General features: G+C 40.3%; 1 protein-coding gene across 11 annotated transcripts in view; it reads right to left on the reverse strand.

Annotated features, from left to right (window-relative positions):
• The window catches only part of PCNX1 (pecanex 1), a 184440-nt gene that overhangs the window by 20132 nt on the left and 143894 nt on the right, over nucleotides 1–20414 (reverse strand). For all 11 annotated transcript variants that reach the window (XM_086319972.1, XM_086319971.1, XM_086319970.1 and 8 more), the window contains 2 exons: nucleotides 17324–17577; nucleotides 15457–15687 (listed from right to left, as the gene is read on the reverse strand). In XM_086319972.1, the coding sequence (XP_086176098.1) occupies nucleotides 15457–15687; nucleotides 17324–17577 (485 nt within the window). The remainder of the gene's footprint in view (nucleotides 1–15456; nucleotides 15688–17323; nucleotides 17578–20414) is intronic.

Here is a 20414-nt window from a genome sequence, read left to right on the forward strand (position 1 = left end):
ACTCCAGTGTTCTTGCCTGGAGAATCCCAGGGACAGGGGAGCCTGGTGGGCTGCCGTCTATGGGGTCGCAGAGAGTCGGACACGACTGAATCGACTTAGCAGCAGCAGCAGCAGCAGACTATGGCCTGCCAGGCTTCTCTGTCAGGGAGGGGGTTTCTCCAGGCAAGAATACTGGAGCTTACTGACCAATACTGCTTGCCATACCCTTCTAGAGCACTATATTTCCTGCCGCCCTAGTACCAACTCCTCTGAGTACCTGGTGCTGCCAGAACTCCTGTGACCCAAGAAGCTGCACCACCTCCAGACCTGGCCCTCACAGGAACAAACCCAAGTCCTCCAGGGCAGCCTCAGGAACAAACTCCAATGGACGACCCCCATGTAGAGGTGGAAATAAAACCACAATTGAAATCCAGGGGCAGTGTGGCTAAGGAAGAAGACCCAAAACCTCCCCACCAGCTGTACAAGCTGCAGACTAAATCCACACGATCAACTAGGCAGACTGTTGTCTATGACATAAAAGGTCACTAAGAGCTCCCACAAAAGAAAACACACTAGCTCTGATAGCTGTGGACACTGGAGGCAAGAACACACAGAAGCAGGACCAGATTAGAATCTGAGGTGCCATCACAGCAGGTCCAGAGATCAGCACAGTTAGAGGGCATCCTAGGGAGGTAAGGTGAACTGTGACTCCCGGGAAAGGACTGTGACAGCAGTGACTCCAGGGAGTACCAAACAGTGAGAACTCCACACAAATGAAACCCACACCACCCACAGCACCCTGTGCAGGACACCTCATCTAAACAACAAAACAAAAATACAAACAACATCATCGGCAGACAGGATTACCACCTCACTCAGCCTTGCCCATCAGAGGAAAAACAAACAAACAAACAAAAACTCAGCACAAATCTCACCCTACACAAACCACTGGACCAACCTTAGGAGGGCAGAAACCAAAAGGAAGAAAGAATTCAACTTTCTTCAAGGAAAGAATTCAACTTTCCTTGAAGTCTGGAAAAGGAGATCTCAAATACAGTAAGTTTAAAAAAAAAAAAAAAGGCAGAGAAATACTACACAAATAAACCAGAAACACAGAAGTCCAAATAAATGAGAAAATAGGCAAACTATCGAAAAAGAATTCAACATAATGATAGTAAAGATGATCAAAAACCTTGAAAACAAAATGGAGAAAATGCAAGAATCAATTAACAAAGACCTAGAAGAATTAAAGAATAAAATACAGAGACAAACAACACAATTACTGAAATTAAAAATACTCTAGAAGGAATCAATAGCAGAATACCTGAGGCAGAAGAATGAATCAGTGAGCTGGAAGATAAAATGGTGGAAAAACCTTTTGAAGAGCAGAACAAAGTAAAAAGAATGAAAAGAACTGAGGATAGTCTCAGAGACCTCTGGGACAATACCAAATGCACCAACATTCGAATTATAGGGGTCCAAGAAGAGGAAGAGAAAAGGAAAGAGTATGAGAAAATTTCTCAAGAGATTATAGTTGAAAATTTCCCCAACATGGAAAAGGAAATAGTCAATCCAGTCCAAGAGGTGCAAAGAGTCCCATACAGGATAAACCTACGGAGAAACACGCCAAGAGACATACTAATCAAACTAACAAAGACTAACACAAAGAAAAAATTAAAAGCAGCAAGGGAGAAGCAACAAGTAACATACAAGGGAAACCTTTCAGCAGAAACTGCAGGCCAGAAGAGAATGGGAAGATATATTTAAAGTACTGAAGGGAAAAATCTACAACCAAGATTACTGTACTCAGCAAGGATCTCATTCAAAACTGATGGAGAAATAACCTTTTCAGACAAGCAAAAGTTAAGAGAATTAAGTACCACCAAATTAGCTTTACAAAAATGTTAAAGGGACCTATACAGCCAAGAAATACAAGAGAAGAGAAAAGATCTACAAAATCAACCCCAAACAATTATGAAAATGGCAATAGGAACGTATATATCAATAATTACTTTAAATGTAAATAGATTAAATGCTCCAACCGAAAGACACAGACTGGCTGAATGGATACAAAAACAAGACCCATTTTTATGCTGTTTTCAAGAAACCCACTTCAGACCTAAAGACACATACAGACTGAAAGTGAGAGGATGGAAAAATATATTCCATGCAAATGGGAAGCAAAAGAAAGCTGGAATAGCAATCCTCATATCAGACAAAATAGACCTTAAAATAAAGATTACAAGAGATAAGGAAGGCCACTACAAAATGATGGAGGGATCAATCCAAGAGGAAGACATAACAACTGTAAATATCTATGCACCCAGCAGAGGAGCACCTCAATACATAAGACAAACACTAACAGACAGAAAAGGAGAAACTGACAGTAACACAATGATAGTAGGAGACTTTAACATCCCACTTGTATCAATGGTCAGATCATCAAAACAGAAAATTAATAAGAAACACAAGTTTTAAATGACACATTAGATGAGATGGATCTCATTGACATCTTCAGGACATTCTATCCAAATGCAGAATACATCTTAAGTGCACATGCAACATTCTCCAGGATAGAACACATCTTGGGTCACAAACCAAACCTCAGTAAATGTAAGAAAACTGAAATCCTATCAGGTATCTTCTCTGACCACAACGTTATGAGACTAGATTATCAATTACAAGAAAAAAAACAATAAGAAACAAAAACACATGGAGATTAAACAACACGTTTCTAAATAACCAATAGGTTACTGAAGAAATCAAAAGGGAAATAAAAATATTTCTAGAAACAAATGACAATGAAAACACAACTCAAAACCTATGGGATGCAGCAAAAGCAGTTCTAAGAGGGAAGTCTGTAGTGGTACAATCCTACCTCAAGAAACAAGAAAAACACTGAATAGACAACCTAACTTTACACCTAAAACAACTGGGAAAAGAAGAACAAAAAACCCCCAAAATTAGCAGAAGGAAAGATATCATAAAGAAAAAGAAATGAAAGAAACAATAGTAAAGGTTAATAAAACTAAAAGCTGGTTCTTTGGGCGAATAAACACAATTGACAAAACTTTAGCCAGACTTATCAGGAAAAAAAGAGAAGAATCAAATCAACAAAATCAGAAATGAAAAAGGAGAGGTTACAACAGACAATGTAGAAATACAAACAATTATAAGAGACTATTATGAACAACTATATGGCAATAAAATAGATAACCTGGAAGAAATGGACAGATTCTTAGAAAAGTTCAACCTTCCAAGACTGAACCAGGAAGAAATAGAAATTATGAACAATCCAGTTATAAGCACTGAAATTGAAGCTGTGTTAAAAAAATCTCCCAAAAAACAAAAGCCCAGGACCACATGGCTTCACAGGAGAATTCTACCAAACATTTAGAGAAAAACTAATGCCTATCCTTCAATCACAGAGGAAGGAACACTTCCAAACTCATTCTATGAGGCCACCATCATCTTGATACCAAAACCAGACAAAAACAACACAAAAAAAGAAAACTACAGGCCAATATCACTGATGAACATAGATGCAAAAATCCTCAACAAAATTTTAGCAAACAGAATTCAGTACCACATCAAAAAGCTCATACACCATGATCAAGTTGGGTTTATTCCAGGGATGCAAGGATTCTTCAATATATATAAATCAATCAGTGTGATACACCACATTAACAAATTGAAAGATAAAAACCATATGATAATCTCAATAGATGCAGAAAAAGCCTTTGGCAAAATTTAGTACCCATTTATGATTAAAACTCTCCAAAAAATGGGCACAGAAGGAACCTACCTCAACATCAGTTCAGTTTAGTCGCTCAGTCATGTCTGACTCTTTGTGACCCCATGAATCGCAGCACGCCAGGCCTCCCTGTCCATCACCAACTCCCGGAGTTCACTAAAACTCATGTCCATCAAGTTGGTGATGCCATCCAGCCATCTCATCCTCTGTCGTCTCCTTCTCCTCCTGCCCCCAATCCCTCCCAGCATCAGAGTCTTTTACAATGATTCAACTCTTCACATGAGGTATTGGACTTTCAGCTTCAGCATCAGTCCTTCCAACGAACACCCAGGACTGATCTCCTTTACCTCTTTTACCTCAACATAGTAAAGGCCATATGTGATAAGCCTACAGCAAATATTCTCAATGGTGAAAAACTGAAAACATTCTCCCTAAGATCAGGAACAAGACAAGGGTGTCCACTTTCCCCACTATTATTCAACATAGCACTGGAAGTCCCAGCTACAGCAATCAGAGAAGAAAAAGAAATAAAAGGAATCCAGATTGGAAAAGAAGAAGTAAAGTTCTCACTATTTGCAGATGACATGATACTGTACATAGAAAACCCTAAAGATAGTATCAGAAAATTACTAGAGCTAATCAGTGAATTTAGCAAAGTGGCAGGATACAAAGTCAATACACAGAAATCACTTGCATTTCTATATACTAACAATGAAAAATCAGAAAGAGAAATTAAGGAATCAATCCCATTCACCACTGCAACAACAACAAAAAAAGTAAATATCTAGGAATAAACTTACCTAAGAAGACAAAAGAACTGTATGCAGAGAATTATAAGACACTAATGAAAGAAATCAATGGGGACATAAACAGACGGAGAGATATTCCATGTTCCTAGGTAGGAAGAATCAATATTGTGAAAATGACTATACAACCAAACGCAATCTACAGATTCAGTGTGATCCCTATCAAATTGCCAATGGCATTTTTCACAGAACTAGAACAAAAAATTTCACAATTCATATGTAACACAAAAGACCCCGAATAGCCAAAGCAGTCATGAGAAAGAAGAATGGAGCTGGAGGAATCAACCTTCCTGACTTCAGATTATACTACAAAGCTAGAGTCATCAAGACAGTTTGGCACTGGCACAAACACAGACATAGAACAATGAAATAAGATAGAAAGCCCAGAAATAAACCCAGGCAACTATGGGTACCTTATTTTTGACAAAGGAGGCAAGAATATACAATGGGGCAAAGACAGCCTCTTCAATAAAATGGTGCTGGGAAAACAGGACAGCTACACGTAAAAGAATGAAATTAGAACACTTCCTAACACCACACACAAAGATAAACTTAAAATGAATTAAAGACCTAAATATAAGACCAGAAACTATAAAACTCTTAGAGGAAAACATAGGCAGAACTGTTGACGACATAAATCAAAGCAAGATCCTCTATGATCCACCTCCTAGAGTAACAGAAATAAAAACAAAAGTAAACAAGTGGGACCTGATTAAACTTAAAAGCTTTTGCACAGCAAACAAAACTAAGCAAGGTGAAAAGACATTATTTTCTCCTCTGAATGGGAGAAAATAATAGCAAATGAAAGAACTGACAAAGGATTAATTGCCAAAATATACAAGCAGCTCATACAACTCAATAGCAGAGAAACAAACAACCCAATCAAAAAGTGAGAAAAAGACCTTAACAAACATTTCTCCAAAGAAGAAATACAGATGACTAACAAACACATGAAATGGCCATCATCAAAAAGTCTATAAACAATAAATGATGGAGAGGGTGTGGAGAAAAGGGAACACCTTTGCACTGTTGGTGGGAATGTAAATTGATACAGACACCATGGAAGATGGCATGGAGATTCCTTAAAAAACTAGGAATAAAACCACCATCAGATCAGATCAGATCAGTCGCTCAGTCGTGTCCGACTCTTTGCGACCCCATGAATCGCAGCACGCCAGGCCTCCCTGTCCATCACCAACTCCCGGAGTTCACTCAGACTCACGTCCATCAAGTCAGTGATGCCATCCAGCCATCTCATCTTCTGCCGTCCCCTTCTCCTCCTGCCCCCAATCCCTCCCAGCATCAGAGTCTTTTCCAATGAGTCAACTCTTCGCATGAGGTGGCCAAAGTACTGGAGTTTCAGCTTTAGCATCATCCTTCTAAAGAAATCCCAGGGCTGATCTCCTTCAGAATGGACTGGTTGGATCTCCTTGCAGTCCAAGGGACTCTCAAGAGTCTTCTCCAACACCACAGTTCAAAAGCTTCAATTCTTCGGCACTCAGCCTTCTTCACAGTCCAACTCTCACATCCATACATGACCACAGGAAAAACCATAGCCTTGACTAGATGAACTTTTGTTGACAAAGTAATATCTCTGCTTTTGAATATGCTGTCTAGGTTGGTCATAACTTTCCTTCCAAGGAGTAAGTGTCTTTTAATTTCATGGCTGCAATCACCATCTGCAGTGATTTTGGAGCCCAGAAAAATAAAGTCTGACACTGTTTCCACTGTTTCCCAATCTATTTCCCATGAAGTGATGGGACCAGATGCCATGATCTTCGTTTTCTGAATGTTGAGCTTTAAGCCAACTTTTTCACTCTCCACTTTCACTTTCATCAAGAGGCTTTTTAGTTCTTCTTCACTTTCTGCCATAAGGGTGGTGTTATCTGCATATCTGACGTTATTGCTATTTCTCCCAGCAATCTTGATTCCAGTTTGTGTTTCTTCCAGTCCAGCGTTTCTCATGATGTACTCTGCATTTAAGTTAAATAAACAGGGTGACAATATACAGCCTTGACATACTCCTTTTCCGATTTGGAACCAGTCTGTTGTTCCATGTCCAGTTCTAACCGTTGCTTCCTGAAACTGCATACAAATTTCTCAAGAGACAGATCAGGTGGTGTGGTATTCCCATCTCTTTCAGAATTTTCCACAGTTTCTTGTGATCCACACAGTCAAAGGCTTTGGCATAGTCAAGAAAGCAGAAATAGATGTTTTTCTGGAACTCTCTTGCTTTTTCTATAATCTAGCGGATGTTGGATATTTGATCTCTGGTTCCTCTGCCTTTTCTAAAACCAGATTGAACATCAGGAAGTTCACGATTCACACATTGCTGAAGCCTGGCTTGGAGAATTTTGAGCATTACTTTACTAGCGTGTGAGATGAGTGCAACTGTGTGGTAGTTTGAGCATTCTTTGGCATTGCCTTTCTTTGGGATTAGAATGAAAACTGACCTTTTCCAGTCCTGTGGCCACTGCTGAGTTTTCCAATTTGCTGGCATATTGAGTGCAGCACTTCCACAGCATCATCTTTAAGGATTTGGAATAGCTCAACTGGAATTCCATCACCTCCACTAGCTTTGTTCGTAGTGATGCTTTCTAAGGCCCACTTGACTTCACATTCCAGGATGTCTGGCTCTAGGTCAGTAATCACACCATCGTGATTATCTGGGTCATGAAGATCTTTTTTGTACAGTTCTTCTGTCTACCCCACATCCGAGGTCAGGGGGGGCGGCAAAAGGAGATACCTAGCGTCCGAGGTCAGGGGCGGCGATGAGAATAGATACCCCACGCCCCTAAGCCCAAGGCCAGGGGCGGAGGGCGGGAGGGGCTACCCCACGCCCCCATGCCCGAGGCCAGGGGCGGTGGCCGGGAGGACCAACCCCACGTCCAAGGAGCTGTGGCTGCGCGGGCACAGGAGGGCCTAGAGGAGCTATCCCACGTTGAAGGTCAGGAAGGGCGGCGGTGAGGAGATACCCCTCGTCCAAGGTATGGAGCAATGGCTGCACTTTGCTGGAGCAGCCGTGAAGAGATACCCCACGCCCAAGGTAACAGAAATCCAAGTAAGACAGCAGGTGTTGCAAGAGGGCATCAGAGGGCCAACGCACTGAAACCATACTCACAGAAAACTAGTCAATCTAATCACACTAGGACCACAGCCTTGTCTAACTCAATGAAACTAAGCCATGCCCGTGGGGCAACCCAAGATGGGCGGGTCTGACAGAATGTGGTCCACTGGAGAAGGGAATGGCAAACCACTTCAGTATTCTTGCCTTGAGAACCCCATGAACAGTATGAAAAGGCAAAATGATAGGATACTGAAAGAGGAACTCCCCAGGTCAGCAGGTGCCCAATATGCTACTGGAGATCAGTGGAGAAATAACTCCAGAAAGAATGAAGGGATGGAGCCAAAGCAAAAACAATACCCAGCTGTGGATGTGACTGGTGACAGAAGCAAGGTCCGATGCTATAAAGAGCAATATTGCATAGGAACCTGGAATGTCAGGTCCATGAATCAAGGCAAATTGGAAGTGGCCAAACAAGAGATGGCAAGAGTGAATGTCAACATTCTAGGAATCAGCGAACTGAAATGGACTGGAATGCGTGAATTTAACTCAGATGACCATTATATCTACTACTGCGGGCAGGAATCTCTCAGAAGAAATGGAGTAGCCATCATGGTCAACAAGAGAGTCCGAAATGCAGTACTTGGATGCAATCTCAAAAACGACAGAATGATCTCTGTTCATTTCCAAGGCAAACCATTCAATATCACAGTAATCGAAGTCTACGCCCCAACCAGTAATGCTGAAGAAGCTGAAGTTGAACAATTCTATGAAAACCTACAAGACCTTTTAGAACTAACACCCAAAAAAGATGTCCTTTTCATTATAGGGGACTGGAATGCAAAAGTAGGAAGTCAAGAAACACCTGGAGTAACAGGCAAATTTGGCCTTGGAATACGGAATGAAGCAGGGCAAAGACTAATAGAGTTTTGCCAAGAAAATGCACTGGTCATAACAAACACCCTCTTCCAACAACACAAGAGAAGACTCTACATATGGACATTACCAGATGGTCAACACCGAAATCAGACTGATTATATTCTTTGCAGCCAAAGATGGAGAAGCTCTATACAGTCAGCAAAAACAAGACCGGGAGCTGACTGTGGTTCAGATCAGCCAAATTCAGACTGAAATTGAAGAAAGTAGGGAAAACCACTAGACCATTCAGGTATGACCTAAATCAAATCCCTTATGATTATACAGTGGAAGTGAGAACTAGATTTAAGGGCCTAGATCTGATAGATAGACTGCCTGATGAACTATGGAATGAGGTTCGTGACACTGTACAGGAGACAGGGATCAAGACCATCCCCATGGAAAAGAGATGCAAAAAAGCAAAATGGCTGTCTGGGGAGGCCTTACAAATAGCTGTGAAAAGAAGAGAAGCGAAAAGCAAAGGAGAAAAGGAAAGATATAAGCATCGGAATGCAGAGTTCCAAAGAATAGCAAGAAGAGATAAGAAAGCCTTCTTCAGTGATCAATGCAAAGAAATAGAGGAAAACAACAGAATGGGAAAGACTAGAGATCTCTTCAAGGGAATTAGGGATACGAAGGGAACATTTCATGAAAAGATGGGCTCGATAAAGGATAGAAATGGTATGGACCTATCAGAAGCAGAAATTAAGAAGAGGTGGCAAGAATACACAGAAGAACTGTACAAAAAAGATCTTCACGACCCAGATAATCACGATGGTGTGATCACTGACCTAGAGCCAGACATCCTGGAATGTGAAGTCAAGTGGGCCTTAGAAAGCATCACTACAAACAAAGCTAGTGGAAGTGATGGAATTCCAGTTGAGCTATTCCAAATCCTGAAAGATGATGCTGTGAAAGTGCTGCACTCAATATGCCAGCAAATTTGGAAAACTCAGCAGTGGCCACAGGACTGGAAAAGATCAGTTTTCCTTCCAATCCCAAAGAAAGGCAATGCCAAAGAATGCTCAAACTACCACACAATTGCACTCATCTCACACGCTAGTAAAGGAATGCTCAAAATTCTCCAAGCCAGGCTTCAGAATAATATGAGAACCGTGAACTTCCTGATGTTCAATCTGGTTTTAGAAAAGGCAGAGGAACCAGAGATCAAATTGCCAACATCCGCTGGATCATGGAAAAAGCAAGAAAGTTCCAGAAAAACATCTATTTCTGCTTTCTTGACTATGCCAAAGCCTTTGACTGTGTGGATCACAAGAAACTGTGGAAAATTCTGAAAGAGATGGGAATACCACACCACCTGATCTGTCTCTTGAGAAATTTGTACGCAGGTCAGGAAGCAACAGTTAGAACTGGACATGGAACAACAGACTGGTTCCAAATATGAAAGGGAGTATGTCAAGGCTGTATATTGTCACCCTGCTTATTTAACTTATATGCAGAGTACATCATGAGAAATGCTGGGCTGGAAGAAACACAAGCTGGAATCAAGATTGCCGGGAGAAATAGCAATAACGTCAGATATGCAGATGACACCACCCTTACGGCAGAAAGTGAAGAGGAACTAAAAAGCCTCTTGATGAAAGTCAAAGAGGAGAGTGAAAAAGTTGGCTTAAAGCTCAACATTCAGAAAACGAAGATCATGGCATCCGGTCCCATCACTTCATGGGAAATAGATGGGGAAACAGTGGAAACAGTGGCAGACTTTATTTTTCTGGGCTCCAAAATCACTGCAGATGGTGACTGCAGCCATGAAATTAAAAGACGCTTACTCCTTGGAAGGAAAGTTATGACCAACCTAGATAGCATTATTCAAAAGCAGAAACATTACTTTGCCAACAAAGGTCCATCTAGTCAAGGCTATGGTTTTTACTGTGGTCATGTATGGATGTGAGAGTTGGACTGTGAAGAAGGCTGAGCGCCGAAGAATTGAAGCTTTTGAACTGTGGTGTTGGAGAAGACTCTTGAGAGTCCCTTGGACTGCAAGGAGATCTAACCAGTCCATTCTGAAGGAGATCAGCCCTGGGATTTCTTTGGAAGGAATGATGCTAAAGCTGAAACTCCAGTACTTTGGCCACCTCATGCGAAGAGTTGACTCATTGGAAAAGACTCTGATGCTGGGAGGGATTGGGGGCAGGAGGAGAAGGGGACGACAGAGGATGAGATGGCTGGATGGCATCACTGACTCAGTGGACGTGAGTCTGGGTGAACTCCAGGAGTTGGTGATGGACAGGGAGGCCTGGCGTGCTGCGATTCATGGGGTCGCAAAGAGTCGGACACGACTGAGCGACTGAACTGACATTAAAAAAAAAAAAAACTTAAAAAAATATAGGAATACAAAAATATCCAGCCTCATCAATGCAAAATTCACAAAGTCTAGCACTCAATCAAAAATTGTCAGGCATGCAAAAGTAGCAGGAAGATAGAACCCACAATTAGAAAAATAATCAATCAAAATTGACCCAGAAATGATACAGATGTTAGAATTAGTCAACAAGGATATTGAAAGAGCTATTATAACTGTATTCCATACATTCAAAAAGACAGAGGAGTGATAGGGTGCTAAGTAGAGACATGGAAGGTCTATATAAAAGACACAAATTAAACCTCAGGAGATTAAAAAAGAAAAAAATGGACTGTCTGAGAATAGAAAAAAATATACTGGATGAGATTAATGCAGAAGAGAAAAAATAAATGATCTAAAAATATATCAACAGAAATTACACAAAATTAAACACAGAGACAAAGACTGAAAAAAAAAAACCCACAGAGCATCAGTAGTCATAGAACAACTTTAGGCAGCCTAATATAAATGTAATTTATATTACATTTAATTGGTGTTCCCCCACAAAGGGAAGGAGGAAAATAGAAAAACATTTTGAGAAAACAATAAGTGAAATATTCCCAAATCTGATGAAAATGATACCCACCTAGGAATTCAAGCAGTTCAATGAATTCCAAGAACAAGAAACATGAAGAAAACAGCATAAACTGCTTAAACTAGTGATGAAGAGAAAAATCTTAAAAATGAGCCAGTGGGGGGGAGGAACCACACATTATTACGTGACACATACCAGTATATGGTATTTTATTGCACTTTGCTTTATTGTGCTTTGCAGATACTTTTTTTTTTAATCTGAAGGTTTGTGGCAACCTTGTTTCAAGCAGGTCTATTGGCACCATTTTTTCTAATAGCACTTGCTCACTTTATGTCCCTCGGTCACATTTTGGTAATTCTCAAAATATTTCAAACCATCCACGGGCAAAAAGATTATGACTTGCTGAAGGCTCAGATGATGACTAGCATTTTTTAAGCAATAAAGTATTTTTAAATTAAGTAATGTACATCATCACATTTTTTACATAATGTAATCACACACTTGATATGTTGTTTAGTTGCCCAGTTGTGTCCAGCTCTTTGTGACCCCATGGACTGAAGCACGCCAGGCCTCCCTGTCCCTCACCATCTCCTGAAGTTTGCCTGAGTTCACATCCACCGCACTGGTGATTCCATCCAGCCATCTCATCCTTTGACCACCCTCTCCTTTTGCTCTCAATGTTTCCCAGCATCAGGGATTTTTTTCCAATGAGTCGGCCATTTGCATCACATGTCCAAGATACTGGTCATCTGATGCAAACAGCCTAAAAGGGCACTTAGTAAAATGTAAACATAATATTTACAACTGTTTTGGAAACCAAATAATTCATGTGACTTGCTTTACTGTGTTATTTGCTTTATCGTGGTTATCTGCCATCTCTCTGAGGTGTGCCTTTATTATTTGTACAGAACAGCAAAGATAAGAGTGACTACAGACATCTCATCAGAAACAATGCAAGACAGAGGAAGTGTAGCCGCATTGCTAATGTACTCAAAGGAAAAAAAGAATTGGTTCAACCATAGTAGCTCTATTTTGTTATGGTTGGAGAAGGCATGTGTCTTATATCCTCAACTGAATTAGAAATTCTCAGACTGGTTGCTAACACTAAGAAAGATGAAAGAAAACTACGGTCATTTAAGAAGCAGGAAGCAAAGTCAAGCTTTGCTTGAAGAATCCTTGCAGTCTAGTGTTCCAGGTGGTTTTAATGAGTAAATCCAGGGCCACACTTACAAAAAACATTATTTCAAGCTCTAGAAGACGGGTACAGCTATTGTATGAAAGATTATTTCCCCTAAGAATACATATAATGAGAGAAGGTGGAAAGAATGAGTTTTTATTTTTGTACAACATGCAACTCAGAAAACTATCTGAGCGCCGAAGAACTGATGCTTTTGAACTGCGGTGTTGGAGAAGACTCGAGAGTCCCTTGGACTGCAAGGAGATCCAACCAGTCCATTCTGAAGGAGATCAGCCCTGGGATTTCTTTGGAAGGAATGATGCTAAAGCTGAAACTCCAGTACTTTGGCCACCTCATGCGAAGAGTTGACTCACTGGAAAAGACTCTGATGCTGGGAGGGATTGGGGGCAGGAGGAGAAGGGGATGACAGAGGATGAGATGGCCGGATGGCATCACTGACTCGATGGACGTGAGTCTGAGTGAACTCTGGGAGTTGGTGATGGACAGGGAGGCCTGGAGTGCTGCGATTCATGGGGTTGCAGAGAATCGGACACGACTGAGCAACTGATCTGATCTGATCTGATCTGATGGGGGGAAAATGTCTGAAGGCAACTTTATTAACATTCAAGTGAGGGTACAACAATCTAGAGTCAGCAAACCTTTCTGTTTTAACTAACTTCCCTGGGAAGAGGCTCTTCCAGACATAACTCAGAAAACAGAATGCATGGTTCTAAGGAGGTAGGGATAACATTGTTCAATTTAAAAAAACGGGAGCATGAAGGAATTATCTTTCCTGACAATTTTCTTCTAAAGGGGACTACAATAGTAGACTATAAGCCATAATGACCTAGGGATAGAAAGCTCTCAGAAGACACTGGAGATACCCAAGTTTGGAGGTAAACCTTTTGAATATGACTTATTAGGAATTAAGAGAATGACTTCCTTGAGCTATTATATATCCATGACCTCAGCAATAATCTCTAAGAGATTACGTACTCCTTAAATTTAGAAAGAATGAAGCCTGTTTCTGAGTGGGAAGACAATGAGCTCCTAGCCCAGACGACCACAGTTAAACAAAACAAAAGTAACCAATATAGTCTAAGCCAGAGAAAGGCTTTTTGAATAATACGATCACTCCCTGTCTCCTGTTGCCCCAAGAAATAAGTCCAAGGATTTGAGAGTAGCATGCAAAGCATTTTAAGTATTATTTCATTTATGGGAAAAAACAAAACAAAACAAAAAAAACCACACAAACTGCACGTTAAGAGACGGTAAGCTTTGAGGTCCTCCATTTCCAGACATTGTCCACTGACCCTTTTTCTGAGCTCTTATGAGGTTATTTTATTCTATTTAAAAATATGCTACTCTGCTCAGTATCTACTGTGCATCCAATATAAAAGCTCAAAGGTCACTGTTCGGAGGGGAATTATAGGATGCTCCCTTTCTTATTGATGAAGCAAAGAGAAATGGGCTGATATGATGGAGTGCCTTACTCTAATTGACTAGCTGTAAAAGAAAGTATTACACTTAAAGTCCATCAGCGTGTACACCCCAGACCACAATAAAGGCACTGGTTGTCAAACCGACTCCCTGTGCTCCATGATACAGAATAATCCTGTTCAACTACACAAGACTTTTGCTTGGGAAGCAATAGTGATCGAGGAGTTAGCTTTTGGAATCACAGGCCTTGCTACTGTGGTTATGGTACATGGGGTCTAATCAGAAGGAGCAACACTGCCACAAGAGCCATGAGACCTAGCAGGAAAACAGTAGTTGGAGAAGTCTACAACTCACCTTTCCTTTAGGATGAGACAAGTTGTTCTGAAGTGTGGATTAGGAACCACCTGAAGTACAATCACCCAGCATGATACAGATTTTGGGTTCCCAGCCTAGACTCACAGGATTAGAATCTCACAGGCAAGGCCCAGGAACCTGTGTTTTTACTCATTATTACATCATTTTTATCCATGTTAACATTTTAAAGTCAATAATCTAGATGAATACTGTCCAGTACAGTAGTCATTATCCTATATGAGTTATTAAATTTAAATCAATTAAAATTAAATAAAACTTAAAAATTCATTTCCTTAGTCATACTGACTACATTTCAAGTGTCTCATAATCCACCATATGTGGGGGGTTAGTAGTTATGATACTAGAACAACATAGAATGTTCCCATCATTGCAAAAGATTCTATTAACACTGGTCTGGACTTTGGATTTGGGACAAAGATATTAAATTATCCATAAGTTTAGTACGTGTGTTTGAGGACTTGGGGCTGGGGGTGCTCCAAAATGCAGTCTTTAAAAAGGTTCTGCATGTGATCTACAACCTATATGTATGTGCATGCAGAGGCAGAGGCGGTGCTATTTAGACAGTGAGACTGTGACATTGCAGGTGAGAGAACGAGGGAGGCTTCTCTTTCTAATCTGCTCTGATAGAGCTGGTTTGGCCCAACCATTATGAACCACAAAGGTCCTCTTATGCAGATAGTTTGAAAGAAGAAAATCTAGAAAAACTGACATAATAACAAATAGAGGTATTCTCTCCTCTTTGGCAAAACAGACTCAGAGAGTTATAAACGAAACAAAGAAACCCCTACCTTTGCTCTTTGGGAAGAGCTATACTCTATCCAGCTGAGGTAAATCACCCACCTTTGCTCTTCGGGAAAAGTAGTACTCTATCCAGCTGAGGTAAATCATCCACCTTTTGCTCTTCGGGAAGAGCAGTACTCCATCCAGCTGAGGTAAATCACCCACCTTTGCTCTTTGGGAAAAGCTGTACTCTATCCAGCTGAGGTAAATCACCCACCTTTGCTCTTCGGGAAGAGCAGTACTCTATCCAGCTGAGGTAAATCACCCACCTTTGCTCTTCGGGAAGAGCAGTACTCTATCCAGCTGAGGTAAATCACACAGAAACTCTCCCTGGATATGCCTGCCAGTCGATGGTCATAGTCTTCATCAATGTTTGGATTAAATGTTGGATCCACATCAACATAATTTCGATCTGCACACAGACGCAGTCCTTCCTGCATCGTCTCATTAGCTAGCCATTCCTCTAGTTTAGAAGAGGTTGTAACATAATAAATGATACCCTAATGAGAAAAAAGATTTAAAAAAAAACACCTCAGGCTAAATCACAATCTGAATTAACACCAATATCTCATTAAATTGTTTATACTGATAATATGAATCAAAGTAACATTAGTTTACTAACTTTAAAATAGTCTAAAAACAATTCCAATCTACTGAATTTATGATCTCTTAAGAGGTGAAAAACCTTTACTGTGGTGCATTTATTTTGAGAAATTTCTCACAGAACTATTAAGCTATCTTGTGATCCTACGTCAACTTATAAAAATATAACTAATAAAGCAATAGAAACACATATTTAGAGATAGGAAAGGCCACACACACATACGTTATTAATAAAAATGTTGTAAATTCAATCTCTTTTAGCTTCCTGAGGTTGGGTTTAACCAAATATTAATTAAACAGAAGATTCAGACTTCAATCCAACCAATCAATGCAAATAAGTTGGTACACATAAGTAGTAACACATGAATCATGAAGATTTAGCATATGTTTTCCTCTTGAAAATGCTGGCTTTGCCTATAAACCTCTAGCGATAACCATGTTGTATATCTGTGAAATTTTTAGCAAAAAACAGGATACCTGTGCAGTAAAAACTAACCTTGCTCAAAGAGAGGTTTGGCCTTTGCACTTGGGTTCTGGGAGTTCAACTCTAATCCCTTGCAATGTCCTGTCTCATAAGAGAGTCTTTATTTACCTGGAGGCTTAGAACCATGAACTCTAGAGGATCTGGAGATTAAGGCTGGTGATGTGGATGGTCGAGCAAGTCTAAATGGTTGTGTGTCAATAAAAACTCTGCACACTGAGGCTCAAGTGAGCATCCTTGGCTGGCAACACTCTGAAGGTATTGATTGCCTCAGTTGTTTCTGGGAGGAATAAACATTGTCTGCACAAGTCCACTGGGAGAGGACAACTGCAAGTTCACGCCTTAGGGTCTCTAGACTCTGCCCTATGTGCTTCTTTCCTGGGCAGACTGTACTCTGTATCCTTCCACTGTAATACACTCTAACCACGAGGATGATGGCTTTGCTGAGTTCTGAGGGTTCTTCTAGCAAATTAATGAACCTGACTGTGGTCTCAGAGATCCTGAAATTCCAGTTGGTGTCAAATGTGATGGTATTTTGGGGGACCTCCCAAATGATCCAATACTTTCATTCAGATTTCTGAAAGCAGTGGTTAACAGCAAGGGCTAAGGAGTCAGTCAAACCTGAGTTCTAAATCCATGATTTCACTTGCTAGTTAGAGGACTGTGACCACGTTAACTTTTGATCCATAACTTGTTTATTTGTAGAACAGGAATGTAATATTCCTTTAGAGAATTAGCTAAGAGATACACAGGCGTATGTATACATGCATGCATGTGTGCGTGTATTCTTTAATACAGTGCCTACAAGAGATGTGTACAGATAATAGTTTTTATTGATATTAATGAACAAATGTAGTAAGTTCCACTGAAGAAAGAAACGGCAAGATCTTCATAGGTATAATTTACTAACTGTATTGGATACTAGAAAATTTCTATTGCTATGAAAAAGCAAAACACAAGTTAAAACTATATATATATATATATATTTTTTTTTTTTTTTTTTAAAGAAGAGCCTCTGACACCAGAAGCTCTAAAGAGGCACATACCCTTACCTTGACATAGTAAGTGGTGAGTACTTTCCGAAGATCAAAGACTTGAAGCATAGAAGCAGCACTATTGTCAGTGATGCTATAACCCTCCAGAATATACTTGGTGACTATCACTTCCCAAGCTAGCCAGCGCTGGCTAAATGCAGCGTTAAATGAAAGCACATGAGGAATATGGCCAGGTTCACAACAGCAAAATCCTTCATCTTCCTCAACACCTTCAGTAATGGCCTCCACTTCCCGTTGTTGACAGTAAGTACCTTAGAGAGACAGAGAGAGAGAAAGTTCTTATAGCAAATGGGTAAAACATGAAGTGGAAAAAAGAATGCTTCAAAGATATGAGAAACTTTGAAATAAAAACACATTTAGTTTATAGCAATTGAGAATATGTGTTGGATCTGCTTTAGACTGTCCATTAAAAAACTGCCACACACTCCTGAAGAGAGGCATAGTACACATTCATCTTCTGCAGAATCAGAATGTGTACCAGCACATTTGGGTCTAAGAATTTGTGAAATAAAAACAGAAAGTCAGGTTAAATAAGGAATTAGAGCCACAGCCATCTATGTCAACAAAATATCATCCATCACATTAATGTTAATTTTTATTTTGTTCTGTGGTCTTGCTTTCATTTAATCTGTAAATTCCTTACATTATACAAGGACTACAGAGTGATTATAGCTAATTTTAAAGCTATATATTGAGAAGTGAGTGAAGTCACTCAGTTGTGTCCGACTCTTTGGGACCCCATGAACTGTAGCCTACCAGGTTCCTCTGTCCATGAGATTTTCCAGGCAAGAAGGAATGGTAACCTACTGGAGTGGGTTGCCATTTCCTTCTCCAGGATATATTAAAGTTACATATAACAAAAATAAGTGGGGCATTATAATACATTTTTTATTTTAAACAGAACATATACAACATGTATATTTGAAAAACTACTCTGAGAAAAAAAGATGTCATGAAATTTAGCCCCACTTGGTGATGGTGGTGGTGGTGTATGATGAATGATAAGACTGAAGAGGTAAGCTTGGCCAAGCTAATGACCTATATCATTTAGCACTCCAATTCAGTTCAGTCGCTGAGTTGTGTCTGACTCTTTGTGACCCCATGAACCGCAGCCAGGCCTCCCTGTCCATCACCAACTTCCGGAGTCCATCCAAACCCATGTCCATCGTGTCGGTGATGCCATCCAACCATCTAATCCTCTGTTGTCCCCTTCTCCTCCTGCCCTCAATCCTTCTGAGAACCAGGGTCTTTTCAAATGAGTCAGTTCTCCGCATCAGGTGGCCAAAGTATTGGGAGTTTCAGCTTCAACATCAGTCCTTCCAATGAACACCCAGGAGTGATCTCCCTTAGGATGGACTGGTTGGATCTCCTTGCAGTCCAAGGGACACTCAAGAGCCTTCCTTCTCCAACACCAAAGTTTAAAAGCATCAATTCTTCGGCGCTCAGCTTTCTTTATAGTCCAACTCTCACATCCATACATGACTACTGGAAAAACCATAGCCTTGACTAGACAGACCTTTGTTGGTAAAGTAATGTCTCTGCTTTTGAATATGCTATCTAGGTTGGTCATAACTCTCCTTCCAAGGAGTAAGCATCTTTTAATTTCATGGCTGCAATCACTATCTGCAGTGATTTTGGAGCCCAGAAAAATAAAGTCTGCCACTGTTTCCACTGTTTCCCCATCTATTTCCCATGAAGTGATGGGACTGGATGCCATGATCTTCGTTTTCTGAATGTTGAGCTTTAAGCCAACTTTTTCACTGTCCTCTTTCACTTTCATCAAGAGGCTCTTTAGTTCTTCTTCACTTTCTGCCACAAGGGTGGTATCATCTGTGTATCTGAGGTTATTGCTATTTCTCCCAGCAATCTTGATTCCAGCTTGTGTTTCCTCCAGTCCAGCGTTTCTCATGATGTACTCTACATATAAGTTAAATAAGCAGGGTGACAATATACAGCCTTGACATACTCCTTTTCCTATTTGGAACCAGTCTGTTGTTCCATGTCCAGTTCCAACTGTTGCTTCCTGACCTGCATACAGGTTTCTCAAGAGGCAGGTCAGGTGTGCTATGAGAGGTGTTGGATATACAATGATAAACGAAGCAGATAGGATTCCTGTCCTTGAGAATTTTATAATCTACAGCAAAGGTTTACAAAATACACCCTTGGGCCAAATTCAAGCTAACAGTGGTTTTGGTATTTTTAAAAGGTTTTTTAACAGAAAAATCAAAGAACATACAACAGAGAATATGCACGGCTACAATATGCATGACCTACACTATTAACTATCTTGGCTCTTTCCAGAAAAAGCCTGCCAACCCCTGGGCTACAGAAGAAATAAACTAAAAACAAATAAACACAAACAAATATAAAATTAGAATTCTAATAGTTATTCTAACTATTAAAGATAATTAAGAAACTAGAGGTGGAAGATTGGTGGGAGGAGAGGAGATGGCTGGTAGTTTCTGGGGAAAAGGAGAGTGATAAGGTCTTAGTAAAGAATTCAGCATAGCTAGGACACTGAAGGAAGGCCAGTGTGGCTAGAGTGGATGAGAAGGGTGATAATAAAGTAAGCTGGAGAAACTGGAAGAGGACAGATCTTGCAGCTGCTGTAGGACATGTTAAAGAGTTTGATTTCTACTTTAAACGCAATAAAAAACCACTGAAATTTTTTTTTTTAAACTTTACATAATTGTATTAGTTTTGCCAAATATCAAAATGAATCCACCACAGGTATACATGTGTTCCACATCCTGAACCCTCCTCCCTCCTCCCTCCCCATACCATCCCTCTGGGTCGTCCCAGTGCACTAGCCCCAAGCATCCAGTATCGTGAATCGAACCTGGACTGGCAACTCGTTTCTTACATGATATTTTACATGTTTCAATGTCATTCTCCCAAATCTTCCCACCCTCTCCCTCTCCCACAGAGTCCATAAGACTGTTCTATACATCAGTGTCTCTTTTGCTGTCTCGTACACAGGGTTATTGTTACCATCTTTCTAAATTCCATATATATGCATTAGTATACTGTATTGATGTTTTTCCTTCTGGCTTACTTCACTCTGTATATAGGCTCCAGTTTCATCCAC

This window comes from Bos grunniens, chromosome 10 (genome assembly GCF_055505025.1).
Source record: "Bos grunniens cultivar Pamir isolate PY7600 chromosome 10, Bosgru_T2T1.0, whole genome shotgun sequence".
Lineage (NCBI taxonomy): Eukaryota > Metazoa > Chordata > Mammalia > Artiodactyla > Bovidae > Bos > Bos grunniens.